This window comes from Rana temporaria, chromosome 10 (assembly GCF_905171775.1).
Source record: "Rana temporaria chromosome 10, aRanTem1.1, whole genome shotgun sequence".
NCBI lineage: Eukaryota > Metazoa > Chordata > Amphibia > Anura > Ranidae > Rana > Rana temporaria.
The window spans coordinates 140,423,283-140,440,631 of record NC_053498.1 but is presented as its reverse complement, the minus strand read 5'-3'; the positions used below and the strand labels follow the sequence as shown (position 1 = coordinate 140,440,631).

The window sequence follows — 17,349 nt, the reverse complement described above, 5'->3', positions numbered from 1 at the left end:
TCACACGCAGCCACTGTGCCATCACACGCAGCCACTGTGCCATCACACGCAGCCACTGTGCCATCACACGCAGCCACTGTGCCATCACACGCAGCCACTGTGCCCATCAAATGCAGCTATTCACAAAAAAATTATAAAAAAAAAAGAAGAAGATCTGTAAAGAAGAGTGGACCAAAATCCCTCCTGAGATGTGCAAACCTGATCACCAACTACAAGAAACGTCTGACCTCTGTGATTGCCAACAAGGGTTTCTCCACCAACTACTAAGTCATGTTTTGAGAAGGGGTCCAAAGAATTATTTTACTCACTGAACTGCAACTCCATTTATAACATTTGTATGTGTTTTTTCTGCACGTTTTTTTTTGTATGTGTTTTTTTCTGGATTTCTGGTTGATATTCTGTCTCTAGAATTTAAAATACACCTATGATAAAAAATTAAAGACCCTTCATTTCTTTGTAAGTGGGCAAACTTACAAAATCTGCAGGGGATCAAATAATTATTTTCCCCATTATATACCACGAAAAGTATTTCGCTGTATTTGTTTGAAAAATGCAAAAAAACTATCTGTTGATTCTGCCAGAATCTTGTCAGTTGATAACTTTCTGTGCTATTTGCCTGTACTCCACTAAAAACTTAAAGCGGAGGTTCACCCTAAAAAACATCTATATACCATTACATCCAGCATACTTCCGACATGTACAGTATGCTGGTATTTTTTTTTTTTCGCTGTACATACCGTCTTATAGTTCTTTTTCACCCGGCTTCCGGGTTGTCACTCCCTCGGGGAATAGGCGTTCCTATGAAGTGGCGTAGATGATTGACGTGCGGATAAGGCACGTCATGCGTTCAGAAAATAGCCGAACTGGGACTCGGCTCTATATGGCGCCTGCGCACAGACTAGGAGCCGTGTAGAGCTGACTGCGCAGGCGCGGTATAGACCCAAGTCCCAGTTCGGCTATTTTCGGAACGCGTGACGCGCCTTATCCGCACGTCAATCATCTACGCCTCTTCATAGGAACACCTACTCCCGGCAGTAGTGAGAACCCGGAAGCCGGGTGAAAAGGAACTATAAGGCCTCGTACACACGACAGAGTTTCTCGGCAGAATTCACCGAGAAACTCGGTCAAAACCCGGATTCTGCCGAGAAACTCTGTCGTCTGTACAGTTTTGGCTCGATGGAGCCGCCGAGGAACTCGACGAGAAAATAGAGAACATGTTCTCTATTTTCTCGTTGTCCTCGTTCTTCTATGGGAGAAGCCGGCCCGCCGAGCTCCTCGGCGGCTTCATCCCAAAACTCGACGAGGAACTCGACGTGCCAAGCACGTCGAGTTCCTCTGTCGTGTGTACAGGGCCTCAGACGGTATGTACAGCGGAAAAAAAAACCCAGCATACTGTACATGTCGGAAGTATGCTGGATGTAATGGTATATAATTGTTTTAGGGTGAACCTCCTCTTTAAGCAGCTTCATCAGCTCTGCTCACTTCATCCTTGCAGACTACAGAACACCTCCTGCAAGTTATGGAAATAAGATGAGGGGAGGTGTTCTGCAATCCTAACGCACTTCCTGTGACAACTCTGGACCTCCTAATACAGTGTGCTGACGGGGCGTTGTCAGCATAGGACAGAAAGCGTGTTCCCGGGCAGGATCATCAGAAGAAATGAAAGGAAAGAATGACTGCAAAAGGAAAATGAATGCAGCCTCCACATATCCGGACTGTCAAGCTGCAAATATTAGGTCTTGTGTTCTTGGGTTTTCAGACACATACTAATTCCTGCTGTTAACTATATACAGCCGCAACCTGAGAGAACATGAGTTACAGGGAGCTGTTGACCTGTCTAGATGGACAATACCAATTGCAAAGTTGGAAAGGTGTGTACCAAGCACTATAAAAGTGATGCAGTGATCCTGTACTGTACACACTCTAAATTCACCCCAAAAGATGGGATCTACTTATTTATTGCAACTACAGGCAGAGGAAAAAACGGCAGTTGTCAACCCAGAGAAAAATGACATTTAAAAAAACAAAAATACATGTTATTATTATACCATTATACTAGATCTAATATGTTTAAATGTATCTACTGCTACAAAAGCAGAATAAATGACACTATCACCAAAGCGGCATATAATTTAGCCTACTTTCCTTGCAACAAGGCAGCAACTAATTTGCAAATCATTATCTAAAACTTTTATAACCTGTACCCAACTGCTCAATTGCTAACGGACTAAAAGCCGGTTCACACAGGCGCGACTCGTCAGGCGCCCTAAAAAGTCGCGCTCCGTTCTGTACAATGGAACCGTTCCAATAGGAGCGACTCAAGAAGAAGTTTTCTGTACTACTTTGGGACGAATTCAGGGCGACTTGCATTGACTTCAATACAGAAGTAATTTTTCAAGTCGCCTCTGAAGTCGTGGGCAGATCGCCTTGCCGAGTCGCTCGGCAAGTCGTGCTGCCCCAGTGTGAACCGGCTCTTAACCACTTAAGCCCCGGACCAATATGCTGCCTAAAGACCCAAGGGGTTTTTACAGTTCGGGACTGCGTCGCTTTAACAGACAATTGCGCGGTCGTGCGACGTGGCTCCCAAACAAAATTGGCGTCCTTTTTTCCCCACAAATAGAGCTTTCTTTTGGTGGTATTTGATCACCTCTGCGGTTTTTATTTTTTGCGCTATAAACAAATATAAAGCGACAATTTTGAAAAAAATGCAATATTTTTTACTTTTTGCTATAATAAATATCCCCCAAAAACATACATAATTTTTTTTTCCTGTTTAGGCCTATAAGTATTCTTCTACCTATTTTTGGTAAAAAAAAATCGCAATAATCGTTTATCGGTTGGTTTACGCAAAATTTATAGCGTTTACAAAATAGGGGATAGTTTTATTGCATTTTTATTTTTTTTACTACTAATGGCGGCGATCAGCGATTTTTTTCGTGACTGCGACATTATGGCGGACACTTCGGACAATTTTGACACATTTTTTGGACCATTGACCAGAAAAAAATGCACTTAAATTGCATTGTTTATTGTGAAAATGACAGTAGCAGTTTGTGAGTTAAACACAGAGGGCGCTGTAACATTTAGGGTTCACTTTGTGTGTGTTTACAACTGTAGGGGGGTGTAGCTGTAGGACTGACGTCATCGATCGAGTCTCCCTATAAAAGGGATCACTCGATCGATGCAGCCACCACAGTGAAGCACGGGGAAGCCGTGTTTACATACGGCTCTCCCCGTTCTTCAGCTCCGGGGAGCGATCGCGACTATAAACGAATAGCCGCGCCGTCTTCCCGGATCGCTCCCCACAGGGATCTGACCGCCGCATGTAGCGGGGGGGGGCCCCGATCGGACCCCCGACCCGCGGAAAGGCAGGGACGTACATGTACGCCCATATGCCTGTACATGCCATTCTGTGGACGTACATATACATGCGGCGGTCGGCAGGTGGTTAACCTACCCTACTTATTTTTGTTGAGCAAAGCCTTGCGGCCTTGATGATGTGTACGGGGGCGTTAGGCGGCCATTGCTGGGTTTTTACAGCCAGCTAAGAGCATTAAAAAAGCACCACAACCACCTACTTTTGCTGCTTCAACTAAGCCCATGTCAAAGGGGCCTTAGATTAAGGGCTCCTCTGCTCTTCAATATCTACACTCACGTTTCCTGCAAATGAGGGGCCATTTTTTAGGACAAGATCAGGTCTAAAATTGCTGAAAGGAGCTTCCCTAACCCTCAGACCCTTTTCACACTGGGACAGGTCGGGCGGTAGCAGTAAAGCACTTTCGCTAGCGGCCGAAGAAAGGGTTAATATCGCCCGTGTTGCGGCGCTGCCAAACTGCTTTCCATTCATTTCAATGGGGAGGGCGTTTTGGGAGCGGTGTATACCAAAGATGCTGCTTGCAGGACGTTTTTTCCCGTCCTGCAAGCGCACCACCCCAGTGTGAGAGCACTTGGGCTTTCACACTGGGGTGGCTTGAGAGGCGCTTTCCAGGCGCTATTTTTAGCACTAAAACGCCTGAAAAGCGACCCAGTGTGAAAGGGGTCTAAGCCTCGTACACACGGACGGACTGTTCGCTGAAAAAGGCCCGCCGGACCGTTTTCAGCAGGCAGTCCACTGCCGGATTTCTGTCTGATGGTTGTAAACACCATCAAACAGAAATCCGCGCGGACACGATACGCGGTGACGTGGCCGCGCCGTCACTGCGACGATTACGCGGCAACGTGTGCGGCCCTGGAAGGTCAATGCTTCCACGCATGCGTCGAATCACTTTGACGCATGTGAGGGCTTTCGGCCGAGCGGACATGTCTGGTGAGTCTGTACAGACGACCGAACATGTCCGATGGACAGGCTTCCAGCGGACATGTTTCTTAGCATGCTAAGAAATTTTTGTCCGCTGGAAAACGGTCGGCTGGACAAATGTCCGCTGGAAACCTGTCCGATCGGCCATAAACACGACCGAACATGTCCGCTGAAACTGGTCCTCGGACCAGTTTCAGTGGACATGTTCGGTCGTGTGTACGGGGCCTAAGAAGCAATTTAAAGCCCACAGAACCCTAAAAAACATCTAAATTTCGCCTTCCCATCTACTTTGCCAAATGCTGAAATTTTTACCAAATATTTATATTTTCTCCTAAATTTGAGAAAACTAAACATTCTTTTTTTAAATCACAAATTGCATGATATTTCAATAGAGTCTGCATTGTATAAAAAACATGTTTGATGATAGTGTCTTTGATGCTGCCATTTAAATACTACCACTTAGCTATTTAGTGCAGACGCACTATTTGGGGAAAGGGGTGGAGCAAGCCAGTGCAGGGGGAGGAGACATAAAGTATTCTGTGAGAGACTGAAGAATCTTTATGTGCAGGGTGGTGGTAATGGAGGGGGGGGGGGGGGGGGGTTGAAGCAAAACATAAAATACCTAGGCATGTCCTTATCAAGAAACAGCCTGTAAGACATAGAAGAAGAAGCTGCTATTAGTGACAGAGACATTCAGGGAGAAAAAATGGAGGACGCCCAGTGCACAGACAAGACTTCAGAGGGAAAAGGAGAGGGGAGCAAAAAACAAAAAGGAGCCACGCTAAATAAATCCAACATAAATGTGGCAAATAAAAAGACAAGCAAGATGATAATCACTTGGAAATGAATCCTCGGATCACGTTAAGGAATAACTGAACCCTGAAGATGTAGTACGGAAGATGTTAGAAGGCACCATTTAAAATACAGAGTTGATGGGTTAACACAATTCTAGAACATCACTGTATTCTCTAATGAGCGGTGCAGATGGAGGTGGACCCAACGCCACTGCAGAAAAATCGAAACACGGGAACCTTCATGTCTTATACAAGAAGTTCTCATTTAATCCTTGGGTGGATCATTTCTGATGTAGACGCATTTTCTGAATATATTCAGCTGGTGCCCTTCAAAAGTGCTACTGGTTCTACCCTTGTGCAATGACCCCAGGGGTCTCCAAACTTTCTAAGCAAAGGGACAATTTCCTGTCCTTCAGGCTTTAGGGTGGCCATCAGTGCCCCATCATTGGTTTTCATAGGAGAAATAGAGTCACATTGTTGGCATCAACAATAGGAATAGTGCCCCATTGTCGGTATCAACGGGAAGAATAGTGCCCCAGTAATAGTGTCAATAGGAGGAATGGTACCCCATTGTTGATGTCAGTGGTGGAATAGTGCCCTAAGGGCCAGATAAAGGCAAGCAAAGGGCAACATTTGGTCCCCGGGCCATAGTTTGGACGCCACTGCTCTAGACAATGAGTATCCAGTGATCCGTCCTTTCCATTCTCCACTATCCAGGTAATACTGGCTGCAGGGCCAGGACAAGGAGTGGGCAGAAGGAGAAGCTGACCAAGGCACAGGGGTAGGGAGGGCATCTCTTCACCACACACAATCTCCAGATCAGTGGCTAGCAACCAGCAGGGTGCAGATCCATGTCTACTCTGGCAGCTACTGATGCCACACATGCTCCAATTGCCCACCCTTAGCCCCATCTGCCCACAGCTGACACAAAAAACACAACGGGCATATGCAACTACCTTCTATTTGCTAGAAAGCAAGCAGTTGGCCAAACTTGTAGTAAACACTCTATGGCAGGGGTCTCAAACTGGCAGACCTCCACCAGTTGCGAAAAATACAAGTCCCATGAGGCAATGCAAGCTGACAGTTACAAGCATGACTTCGCCAGGCAGAGGCATTATGGGACTTGTAGTTTCACAACAGCGGGAGAGCCGCCAGTTTGAGACCCCTGCTCTAGGGCAACCATGGACAGATGGTAAAAAGGGGGCTGAGAATGGGCGCAGAATGGTACACCTGTTCCACTGCATGTATTAGGAGCGCTGGAGGGGGCGCATTTACGCATCCTTGCCCGGGGCGCTCAACAAACCTGTCCCAGTCCTGCTTGGCTGTTGCACTCAAACCATTCCTACGCCCTGTAGACTGTGACCCAAACCTCTATCTTGTACCTCCCGGGGTGAAACACACGTAGGTGAAAAGTTAAAGAGAACCCCCAAATAACTGTAAACATTTTGTTCTCCGGACTCCAAGACTTGGCTAGAAAAACTTGGTATTTTCTATTAGATCTAACTGAACTGAAGGTCATTTTACTTCCTGTGGGTATAACCTTTAACTGACTTCATAAGAAATTTACGCAGGGTGCCTTGCCTTAGCGGTCATAATGGATTACCTGCTGGAGCTGTGAGATTTGAGGTATTTGGCGGATATGATGTTGAGGGAAAGAACAGCATCTGCTGGAGACTCGTCCACCTCGGTTTTGTTCCGTACTCTCCCTGGAAAGACACATAGAAGGCAGATTGTCAGTAGGGACTTGCATGGAGGTAGGGCATGTACAGTACAGGGGCACGTTGTGACACTCACCTACCACCAGTTCTCTTACATCCTTCCAGTGCAATTCGTTGCCTTTCTCATGAATTATAGTCACTGTGATTCTACGCTGGATGCCCTGTAACAACAAATGACATGTAAATAGCTAAAACAATGTCTTCTGCTGCCGAAAAGACAAAACTACCACCATCTTTTCTTTGATTTTCCTGACAATTAATTTATAGCTGGCAATGGTTCTTCCACATTGGGGCTTCACTTAGTGTTCCCTTTAACATAGGCTTTGTTACAGTGGATGCACAGTGAGCTCCAAATGGGCACAGTAAAGCTGCAAATGGGCAGTGAGGCTGCAAATGGGCACAGTGAGGCTGCAAACGGGCACAGTGAGGCTCCAAACAGGCACAGTGAGGCTGCAGATGGGCATTGTTGACTCTCGTTTCCACTTGCAGTAGCTGCTGCATTTCCCACCCTAGTCAATACGTTTTCCCAGTTTTTTGTGGTAAAATTAGGTGACTCGGCTTATTTTCGGGTCGGCTTATACTCGAATATATATGGTAATACTTTGGTAAAGACCCTTTTGATTTTATTAGCACTCAGTCTTTTTGGGTATGAGTATCAGCATGGCACATCTTGACTTGGCAATATTTACCCACTCTTCTTTACAAAAACACTCCAAATATGTCAGATTGTGAGGGCATTCCAAAACTTGAATCTTCTTCTGGTGAAGCCATTCCTTTGTTGATTTGGATGTATGCTTTGGGTCGTTGTCATACTGAAAGATGAAGTTCCTCTTCATGTTCAGCTTTCTAGCAGAAGCCTGAAGGTTTTGTGCCAATATTGACTGGTATTTGGAACTGTTCATAATTCCTTCTACCTTGACTAAGGCCCCTGTTCCAGCTGAAGAAAAACAGCCTCAAAGCATGATGCTGCCACCACCATGCTTCACGGTGGGTATGGTGTTATTTTGGTGATGTGCAGTGTCATTGTTGCGCCAAACATATCTTTTTAAATTATGGCCAAAAAGTTTAACCTTGGTTTCATCAGACCATAACAAGTTTTCCCACATGCTGTTGGTAGACTTCAGATGTCTTTTTGTAAAATTTAGCCGGTCTTGGATGTTTTTCTTCGTAAGAAAAGGCTCCCGTCTTGCCACTCTACCCCATAGCCCAGACATATGAAGAATAAAGGAGATTGTTGTCACATGTACCACACAGCCAGATAGATATTCCTGCAGCAACTTTAATGTTGCTGTAGGCCTCTTAGCAGCCTCCCTGAACAGTTTTATTTTCATCAATTTTGGAGAGACGTCCAGTTCTTGGTAATGTCACTGTTGTGCCATATTTTCTTCACTTGATAATGACTGTCTTCACTAATGCCTCAGAAATTATTTCATACCCTTCTTCTGATTGATACCTATTAACAATGAGATCCCTCTGATGCTTTGGAAGCTGCGGACCATGGCTTTTGCTGTAGGATGCGAATAACTAAATTTCAGGAAAGACCTACTAGAACAGCTGAAATTTATTTGGGGTTAGGCACTTTAAATGATGGCAGGTGTCTACTGACTCCTATTTAACACAAGTTTGAATGTGATTGCTTAATTCTGAACACTACATCCTCAGTTATAAGAGGGTGTGCACACTTATTTAATTTTTTTATTTTTATTTAATACCTACAAGTTCTCAAAGCACATTACACCTGCGATCTGCTGATCGTGCTGCAATGCTTTACAGGATCCTAAGAAAAAAAATTGTAAATGTAATTTTTTTTTTAACCTTTTTTTAGGTGAACTTATCCTTTAATCTACCTTTGACAGAACCATCTTTGTTTAGGCATCATCCAGAGACACCATCTACTTTCCGATGGTGCAAGATGGCAGGTCAGCATTTAAGCAATCATGGCTGTGCAGTTTTTAGCTGCGTTCACACAAATCAGGCCCTTGATGCTCCCTTTCACTGTATGACTTGCTAGAAAGTTATTATGTACAGTCTACTTGATTACTGAGGGAGAGGAGAGCAGCGGGCAGGTGACATCATCTTAGCCTAGACAAAGTGTCTTGACATCAAGGACTGTTATTTTATTAAATGGCCTGGAGTGGTGGATTTGGCCCGCGGGCCTTGTGTTTGACACCTGTGGTCTACAGAATACCAAAACTATACATTATCCTTAAAAGTGATTGTAAAGTCTTGTTTTTCTTTCTCTAAAATGAGCAAACATGTTATACTTACCTGCTCTGTTGCAGTGGTTTTGCACAGGGCAGCCCAGATCCTCCTCTTCTCGGATGCCTCTTCAACTCTCCTAGCCTCTCCCTCCTGTCGAGTGCCCCCACAGCAAGGCACTTGCTATGGGGGCACCTGAGCCGAGTCACAGCTCCCTGTGTCCTTTCAGACACAGAGCCCAGGTTTGGCCCCACCCCCCCTCCCCCCTGATTGGCTAATTGACTTTGATTGACAGCAAAAGGAGACAATGGCGCCGCTTTTTTGTCTCAGCAAATCAGGAGGAGAGTCCGGGACAGCCAAGGCACTCATGGACATCACTGGAGAGAGATGGGGCTCTGGTAAGTATTAGAGGGGCGAGGGGGGCTGCTGCACACAGAAGTTTTTTTTATCTTAATGCATAGAATGCATTAAGAAAAAAAACCTTCTGACTTTACAACCCCTTTAAAGCAGAGCTCCACCCAAAAGAGCAAGCTCTGCTTCTTCACAAAAGGTTTTGACAGGTACCCGCTCCAACTTCCAGGTAAGATTGCTGCGGCGATCTACGAGTTTGTCCAGCCCTTCCTCCTTCTCCCGGCTGCCTTCTGGGACACACACAGGTCCCAGAAGGCGGCGGTTCCATCCAGAAAGTGCAGCGTGACTCGCGCAAGCGCAGTAGGAAACTGGCTGTGAAGTCTGAAGGCTTCACTGCTGGTTTCCCTTAGTGAAGATGCCGACGCCTGCACCCAAAGCCGATTGAAGAATTGGCTTGGATGTCGACATCGCTGGATCCCTGGTCAGGCGAGTGTCCTTTTATTAAAAGTCAGCAGCTACAGTATATGTAGCTGCTGACTTTTAATATTTTTTGGGGGGAGACTGGAGCTCCTCTAACTTTCTGAATGTTAAGGGATAACTTCACCCTTAAGATAGCAATGGAGGTAATTCACAGTTTGATTTCTTTTTTTACTGCTTCATGTACCATACCTGGTGTAGCAGGAAGGTTCCTTGACAGGACAGTCCTCCAGAGTGATCTACCACGGCCGGGATGTACCTGAGACAAAGCACCAAAGATAGGTCAACAGCTGACTACATAAGTAAGCCCCTTTTAATAACTGTGCTGTGTTTGTACTTACTCCCCCGTTGGCTCAAGTTCGCTGATCTCAAACCACACCAATAGGTCGTATTTGCTGACGCTCTGCCCGAGACTTGTCTTGTTCAGAGGATTGAGTTTGGTGGCCGGAACTGTCGGAGAAAAGCAAGCCAGTATTAAATATTCTGCAGTTAAAACACGAACCCAAACTACTGGGTGGACCTACGGGGGCCTAAATCGTTACTAAACGCCACAAGTTAACTGGAATACTAACCTGGTCTCTTTGGAGCCCTCTCTGGTAGGCAGGTAGGGATGGGCAGAGAAAGAAAAGATGGAAATTGATCCGCCCTGTCTTGGAGGCTGGCAGAGAGAGCGTTTGCATGTTCTGAAAAAGTGTCCAGTACGGGATCACTAATGTAGCCAGACATCAGGTACCGGACCAGATTGATCTTTCTCTCTCCTGCCACCAAGACAGGTTATACACAGAACGGGCAGGAGGTGGGTGGGGGGGGGGGGGCACAAAGTGAGTCGGTGAAGGCAGAGGGCAAGGGAATGAATACAATCAGATAAAATAAAAAATGATGTCATCATGGTCACCATGCAGCAAAGGAAACATAAATAAAAATAAAATTACTGAGTGATGCAGCATGCAAAGCAACAAAACACATGTGAAAAATAAAAACTCCTGGGAAGGATGGATATTATTTAAAGGGTCAGTCCACGCAAAATAGATATCTGGGTGGACACTAGTTAGCCACAAAAAAAGAAGAATTCGCCCTTGGGACTTTGAGTGAGGTGAGCACTATGGAGCCAATAAAATAACTAGAGTAATTACAGTATATATTTAATTCAAGTAAAAAGCAGTACATACATTAATGTCATGAACATGAGCCAATTCATACAGAATACAAAAATTAGGTAAATAATATTACAAGTAACTGTCCCGACAGTTACTTGTAATATTATTTAACCTAATTTTTGTATTCTGGGATGAAAACAGACACAGCGGTATGCATTTGCTCTGATTGATAAAACTTCTACCCTGGTTTATCAAAGATCAGACTGCAACATTTCAAATAAAACTTTTCCACAGAAAATTCACATACCCGGCTTGGAGAGGGGCATCGGTGAGGGAAAGTAACGCCGGGATGGCTGTGCTGGACTGCAAAACAAAACAGATAAAAAGTCATACAACATGAATGGCTAAACAGATGTGGCGACCTGCGATTAAATTGCTGCACTGCTGTTGCCAAATCCCCCATTCCCTTTTCAACACAGGAAAGGGAACGGACAGATTTTCTAGCAACTTGGAAATCTCTTTGAGTGATGATGAGTTTTTCCCAGTAAACACCATTTGTCTCGTGGTCGCAAGCAAAGGACTATATTTGGCCTAACTGCTGTCACACATTACTGTTAGCCCTCCTTTACACTTGCAGTGCCCTCTGAAGAGCGATCCAAGGTGGACTGCTTTTCAGAGGGTGCTAGACTGTCAGGAGGCAATAAGTCGCCTCCTGATTTTATCACATTCAGTGGTGTGACCTATCCTTGGGCATTTTCGGAATTTGCCTTTACTCCTTCCCTTATGGTAACATTCCTACCAATGGTGGCCCGTCGATTAGGAGCACCGCCTAATCGACGGGCTGAATCTAATAGATAGATTCATTCATATCCACGGCCGCCTATTCATGCATCCACAATGCCCGAGGAGGGCAGGGAAAGCAGCCGCCAAAAAAAGATGACCACCTGCCGCCACTGATCTCTACATATGGTTTAATGGACTGTGGTTGTTCATTGTCTAATATCACATTTACAATCACATTTACCACATAATTCCAAGGACTTTTTGATTCATCGCATATTGATTTATTTATTGATTGATGCCTTTAATTTATGCATTGTATATTGATTATGTTTGAATGCACTGGGTTTTTTTTCACACTAGAGATAACATTTCCCTGTGTATATAGCACTTTGTCATGTATTGGTTATACACTTTGGAGTTTTATATGCACAAAGCACTTTTGATGGCATAATTTGTAGCGCTGCATTTTTTTTTGTCCCAATAAGACGCCTCCTGATTGTCAATTTTTTTCCCGAAAAAAACCTGCAAATATGCACCGCAACCACGTGCATTGCATGGTGTTACAGGGCTCCTGCAGCATTCAGTTGAATGGATCGCGTTTGGCAGGTGGTAGTGCCCACCAAACGTGACAAGGGGATAATGTTTACATCCCTGTCTGCTACCTTTGAGCTTAAAGATGTTGTAAAGATAAATGTTTTTTCACCTTAATGCATCCTATGCATTAAGGTGAAAAAACATCCGACTGTACCGGCCCCCCCCCCCCCGAACCCCCATTTTACTTACCTGACCCCTAGAAAATCCTGCACGTGTCCACGTCATCCTCTTCGGTTCCCAGCCTGGCCGTTGATTGGCTAGACTGGACGAATTGATAGCAGCGCAGCCAATGGCTGGCGCTGCTGTCAATCACAGCGGATGACGCGGCACGCCGGGGGGAGGGGCCGAGTGATACATTCGGCGGCTATGCCCGCCGCTGTATCACGGGAGCGTGCTCGCAAAAGCTTTCCACCATGCAAGCTCGCTTGCATGAAGGTGGAAAGCTTTTGCGAGGAGGAGCCGAGACAGCCGCCAAGGGACCCCAGAAAACAGGGTTAGGGGCCACTCTGTGCAAAATGAGCTGCACAGTGGAGGTAAGTATAACATGTTTGTTATTTAAAAAAAATAATTCTGCCTTTAGTGTTGCTTTAAGGGGGAGCCATTGAGGGGGCAGTAAACCCCCCCCCCCCCCCAGTGTAAACAAGGCCTATGCCAGACATAAAGGCAATCAGAGTTCCACTTTTATCCTCCAACAAATCACGGAAAACATGAAGATCTAGGACCTAGTTGGTACTTTTAGGAAAACAAACAAACAAAAAGAACCATTCTTCTGTCAGATAATTCAGACACTTTTTTGTATTTCCGGCCTCCTTTTTGGCGTTACCTGAGATCCTGACCCTGCAGGTGAAATGGATGCTGCTGGTAATGTCCAAATACTTCAAATACAATGGGTTTGGTCTTGATGTATTCTGCAAAGGATTCAGTCACTTCTACAGCAATCTAATCAGAAGAAGAAGAAGATGTATCAGCTTCATCAGTCAGATCATAGTAGATCAGGAGGACAGAACACTGAGATACTTACATTTTGTACATGGTAGAAACCCAGCGGATTCCCACGCCCGTTATTTTTCAGGGGTTCTGTAGAAAAGGCCTCATCGTGCCGATGGAGGAAACTGGAATGCAAAGGTTTTAGAAATTAAAACCCCACTATACTGAGACATAAAGTTTCCCACACAATAAATGCAATCCTCCACCTTCATCATCACCTTATCTGGCCAGGACATACGACTGATTAGTAGGTTCAGTTGAAACGAGTTCCTTCCTTCATGCCCTCACATCCAGAGATATTAGTCCTGCAACTTGCAGGTTGAAGATTTCTAGTTCTGGGCATGGGGTGAGTGTAAGGCAACCGAGTGGGGGGGCGCCGAAACCGAGCAGAGCCGAATGGCGCCGTTCGGAAAGGCATGGAGATACTCCGTTCCCGAGCCTTTCCGAGGTGTCTTAGGGCCTTTCCAGGTGTTTCCGAGGTTCTCCGACGCCCCCCCACCTCTGGCCACATGCGGAACAAATTATTTTCGTTTTCATTGACTTTAATGGGGAAACTCGCTGGAACGGATAATGCTCGTAATCCAAGGTTCCACTGTATGTCTTTATAAAGCTGATGTGGTGTCCATATACTTTGGCTAGAAAGTGTATACTCATGCCTTGGACTATCTACAAAACACAAAGACTCACTTGAACTGACAGAAGATATCGGCATATTCTGGTGGAATGCCACTGGCTTGCAGGACGGTGACACGGAAGGTGAAGACACTGCCGATCTTCAGGTGTTCCCCTACATCTTCAGAGAAGCCTTCCATCATCATTTTTCCATCTAAGAGGCTGCCTGATTTCATGTCTATGGAAAAGAGGAAGGTGATCGGTCAGAAGAGTAAAGAACTGACATAGGCTGGACATAAAACCATGTTCTTGTGTCACATCCAACTGCTACAAGACAATTATTCTGCGTCAGGCAAAGCGTCAGGCAAAGCATGCGTGTGTCATAGGAGTCACCACTAGACAATGGACCGGATTCAGGTAGAATTGCCCATTATTTACGGAGGCGCAGGGCAACGTTTTTGTCCTGCGCCCCCGCAAATTTGCTCCGCTGCCCTTGATTCACGGAGCAGAAGCTTTCCCGACGTGCATTGCGGCAAATGACGTTGCAAGGACGTCATTTGCTTCAAAGTGAACGTGAATGGCGTCCAGCGCCATTCACGATTCACTTACGCAAACTACGTGAAGTTCGAATTTCGCGACGCGGGAACGACGGGTATACGTAACATGGGCTGCCCCTGCTAATAGCAGGGGCAGCCTTGCGCGGAAACCGCCGTACGCAAACGACGTAAACTGCGTACGCAGTGCTCGCGTAACGTTGTGAATCGGCGTAAGTATGCAATTTGCATACTATACGCTGAGCACAACGGGAACGCCACCTAGCGGCCATCGCAAGAATGCAGCCTAAGATATGCGGGCATAAGAGCCTTATGCCACGCATATCTTAGGCTGCAGTCGGCGTAACGAGGTTCCTGAATCAGGAGCATTCGTTACGCCGGCGCAAGTAAGCAATTGCGCTGCGTAACTATGGATACGCAGACGCAATTGCTTACTGAATCCACCCCAATGTTTGTAAGTTACACGACTTACTGAACACTGTGCTAGACAATGCTTTTGTGTCACATGACTCACCCATCTCGGCCAGTCGGTTCACCTCCTCCATAGGAGTGTTCATTTCCGAATTCTGACCCTGCCCTTCCACGATGCGCAGTTCTTCCAGTGACAGCCCCGAGCGGGTGAGGACTGTGGATGTCATGTCGTACTGCGAAACAGAAAAACAAAAGCCATTCTTTAATGTCACGTCCATGTGGCTTTTTCAAAAGGAGCATTCTAATTTATTCAAGGAAATCTGGGTTTCTCAATAATGAAACAGTTAAAATGGTGATTCACTATTGTGAAGATAAAACAATACCCTTCAACTCACTTAGTGTTACTAAACCCACAATAGTACAATCAGTCTGTATATGCAGTAAAGCATGCTTGTTATACTCACTGTGAAACCTAAGGGGTTAATCCTCTGCATTGTGTAAAAAGGCTGTTTGATCCTGTCTTCTCTCATCCTCCCCTTCTTCCACTGTCCCCAATCAAAATCCTGATAAGACAGAGCCTTGGCAGCACTCTGTGCAAGCTCAGTGTGGTGTGTATTGCTAGAGAGGTTTTTTTTTCCCCTTGGGATGCATGTGATCAGCAAAAGGGCCAATCAGCACTGTCCAGACAGAGGGTCAGGGGTCCTGCAGCCTCATAGGATAGTCAGAGGAGAATGAAAACTACTCCTACAAGCTTTAACCAGACACTGATAGAAGTCACTAGACTGCTCTAACTGCTGATGAGAAAGGGTATTTGGCAGTTGATATTTACTAAAATAATTGCATTTCCATGTTCTGTGTACTGTGGGAGACCAGATATAGTGAATGCAGGGTCCTGGGTTTAATTTCACTTGAAGACCCCTGTCTTTTTTTTTTGTAATCACTGTGTACTATTGGCGAGATTCCCCATCACTTATTGCCCCAGAGACACAACAGAAAGTGAAATTATTTTCAAAGAAAAAGGGAACTCCTCTCTTAGACCCCTTTCACACCGAGGTGCTTTACAGCCTGTAAAGCCCCTGTAAAGTGCCTCTTCTGCAGTCCCAGTGTGAAAGCCGGATGCTTTCACACTGGGGCAGTGCACTTGCAGGACAGGAGAAAAAGTTCTGCAAGCAGCATCTTTGGGGCCCCTGCCTATTAAAATCACTTTCTGTAAGGGTCACTAGGACAAACCAGACTGGGTGCGTCTCACTAGCGGGGACTCAAATAAATCTGACAGGGGTCCCACGCTATCAAAAAAGTTTTGGCTCCGACATGCATACGTTAAAGCAGAGGTAGGCAACCTCGGAGAGGTGGAGATCTATCTGAACGACATAGAAGAGATCATAGGTCACCAGCCCATAGTGCGCTATTTTTTATAGGAAATAACCTAGCATGGCCCCATTAAAAAGGAAGGTTTTCTACGTGCCCCCTTCTCGCTGCAAGACAACCCGGATGTGCAGTGCAGCGCAGTGAGGCATGCTGCATAATATCGCACCTCACCTGGATGGTACTGCATAGCAGGTGAAGCGCACTGTGATGCTTTGTGGTGACATGAATAAAGAGAAGTAAAAAAAAGGGAGCTGTGTAATGTGATAAAACACGCATCACACGACTCCCTGGTGCACATCACTGCAGCCAAAAATGGACTTTTGCCCGATCACCAATCACTTTCCCTTGGGGCACTCGTGCAGGCACGCTCCCGTGTCCTGCTGCTGACTCGGCTCCGCCCCCGCTTCATTTGATTTGATTGACAGCAGCGGGAGCCAATGGCTGCGCTGCTATCAATCTATCCAATCAGGACCCAAGACATCGGCTGGAGCGGGTGTGTTCGTCCCCAGCGCTGGAACGATCGGGCTCAAATAAGTAAAACAGGGGCTCTGGGGGGCTGCTGCGCTACAGAAGGTTTTTCACCTTAAAGGGGTTGTAAAGGCTCATGTTTGTTCACCTTAATACATCCTATTCATTAAGGTGAAAAAAAAATCCAATGATTACCAGCCCCTCACTTTACCTACCTGAGCCCTAGAAAGTCCCGCGTTGCAAACGCGCTCGATCGTTCCTCTGGCTTCTCGGCTCTATATTGGATAAACTGATAGCAGCACAGCCATTGGCTCACACTGCTGTCAATCAAATCCAATGACACGGGTGCCGGGGCCGAGTCCTGCAATTGGCGGCTATGGATGCCGAATGCAGGACTCGGGAGCGCGCCCGCAAGGTAACTCTCTTGGGAGAGTGCTTCCCAGAGAGGGTTAGCTATTGCGGGGAGGAGCCGAGAGAGCCGTCGTGGGACCCCAGAACCGGTGGATCGGGGCCACTCTGTGCAAAACTAACTGCACAGTGGAGGTAAGTATGACATGCTTGTTATTTAAAAAAAAAAAAAATTATCTAATAGAATGCATTAGGGCCGTGGTCTCCAAACTGCGGCCCTTTGCTTGCATT

The 17,349-nt window shown here is 45.9% G+C and overlaps 1 protein-coding gene across 11 annotated transcripts in view; it reads right to left on the bottom strand.

The window, feature by feature from the left end:
- KIF1B (kinesin family member 1B) overlaps positions 1 to 17,349 on the bottom strand; it is a 267,120-nt gene that overhangs the window by 21,840 nt on the left and 227,931 nt on the right. For all 11 annotated transcript variants that reach the window (XM_040326413.1, XM_040326416.1, XM_040326419.1 and 8 more), the window contains 9 exons: positions 14,978 to 15,107; positions 13,985 to 14,147; positions 13,332 to 13,422; positions 13,134 to 13,249; positions 11,241 to 11,296; positions 10,178 to 10,286; positions 10,029 to 10,095; positions 6,886 to 6,970; positions 6,695 to 6,797 (listed from right to left, as the gene is read on the bottom strand). In XM_040326413.1, coding sequence (XP_040182347.1) covers positions 6,695 to 6,797; positions 6,886 to 6,970; positions 10,029 to 10,095; positions 10,178 to 10,286; positions 11,241 to 11,296; positions 13,134 to 13,249; positions 13,332 to 13,422; positions 13,985 to 14,147; positions 14,978 to 15,107 — 920 coding nt within the window. The remainder of the gene's footprint in view (positions 1 to 6,694; positions 6,798 to 6,885; positions 6,971 to 10,028; positions 10,096 to 10,177; positions 10,287 to 11,240; positions 11,297 to 13,133; positions 13,250 to 13,331; positions 13,423 to 13,984; positions 14,148 to 14,977; positions 15,108 to 17,349) is intronic.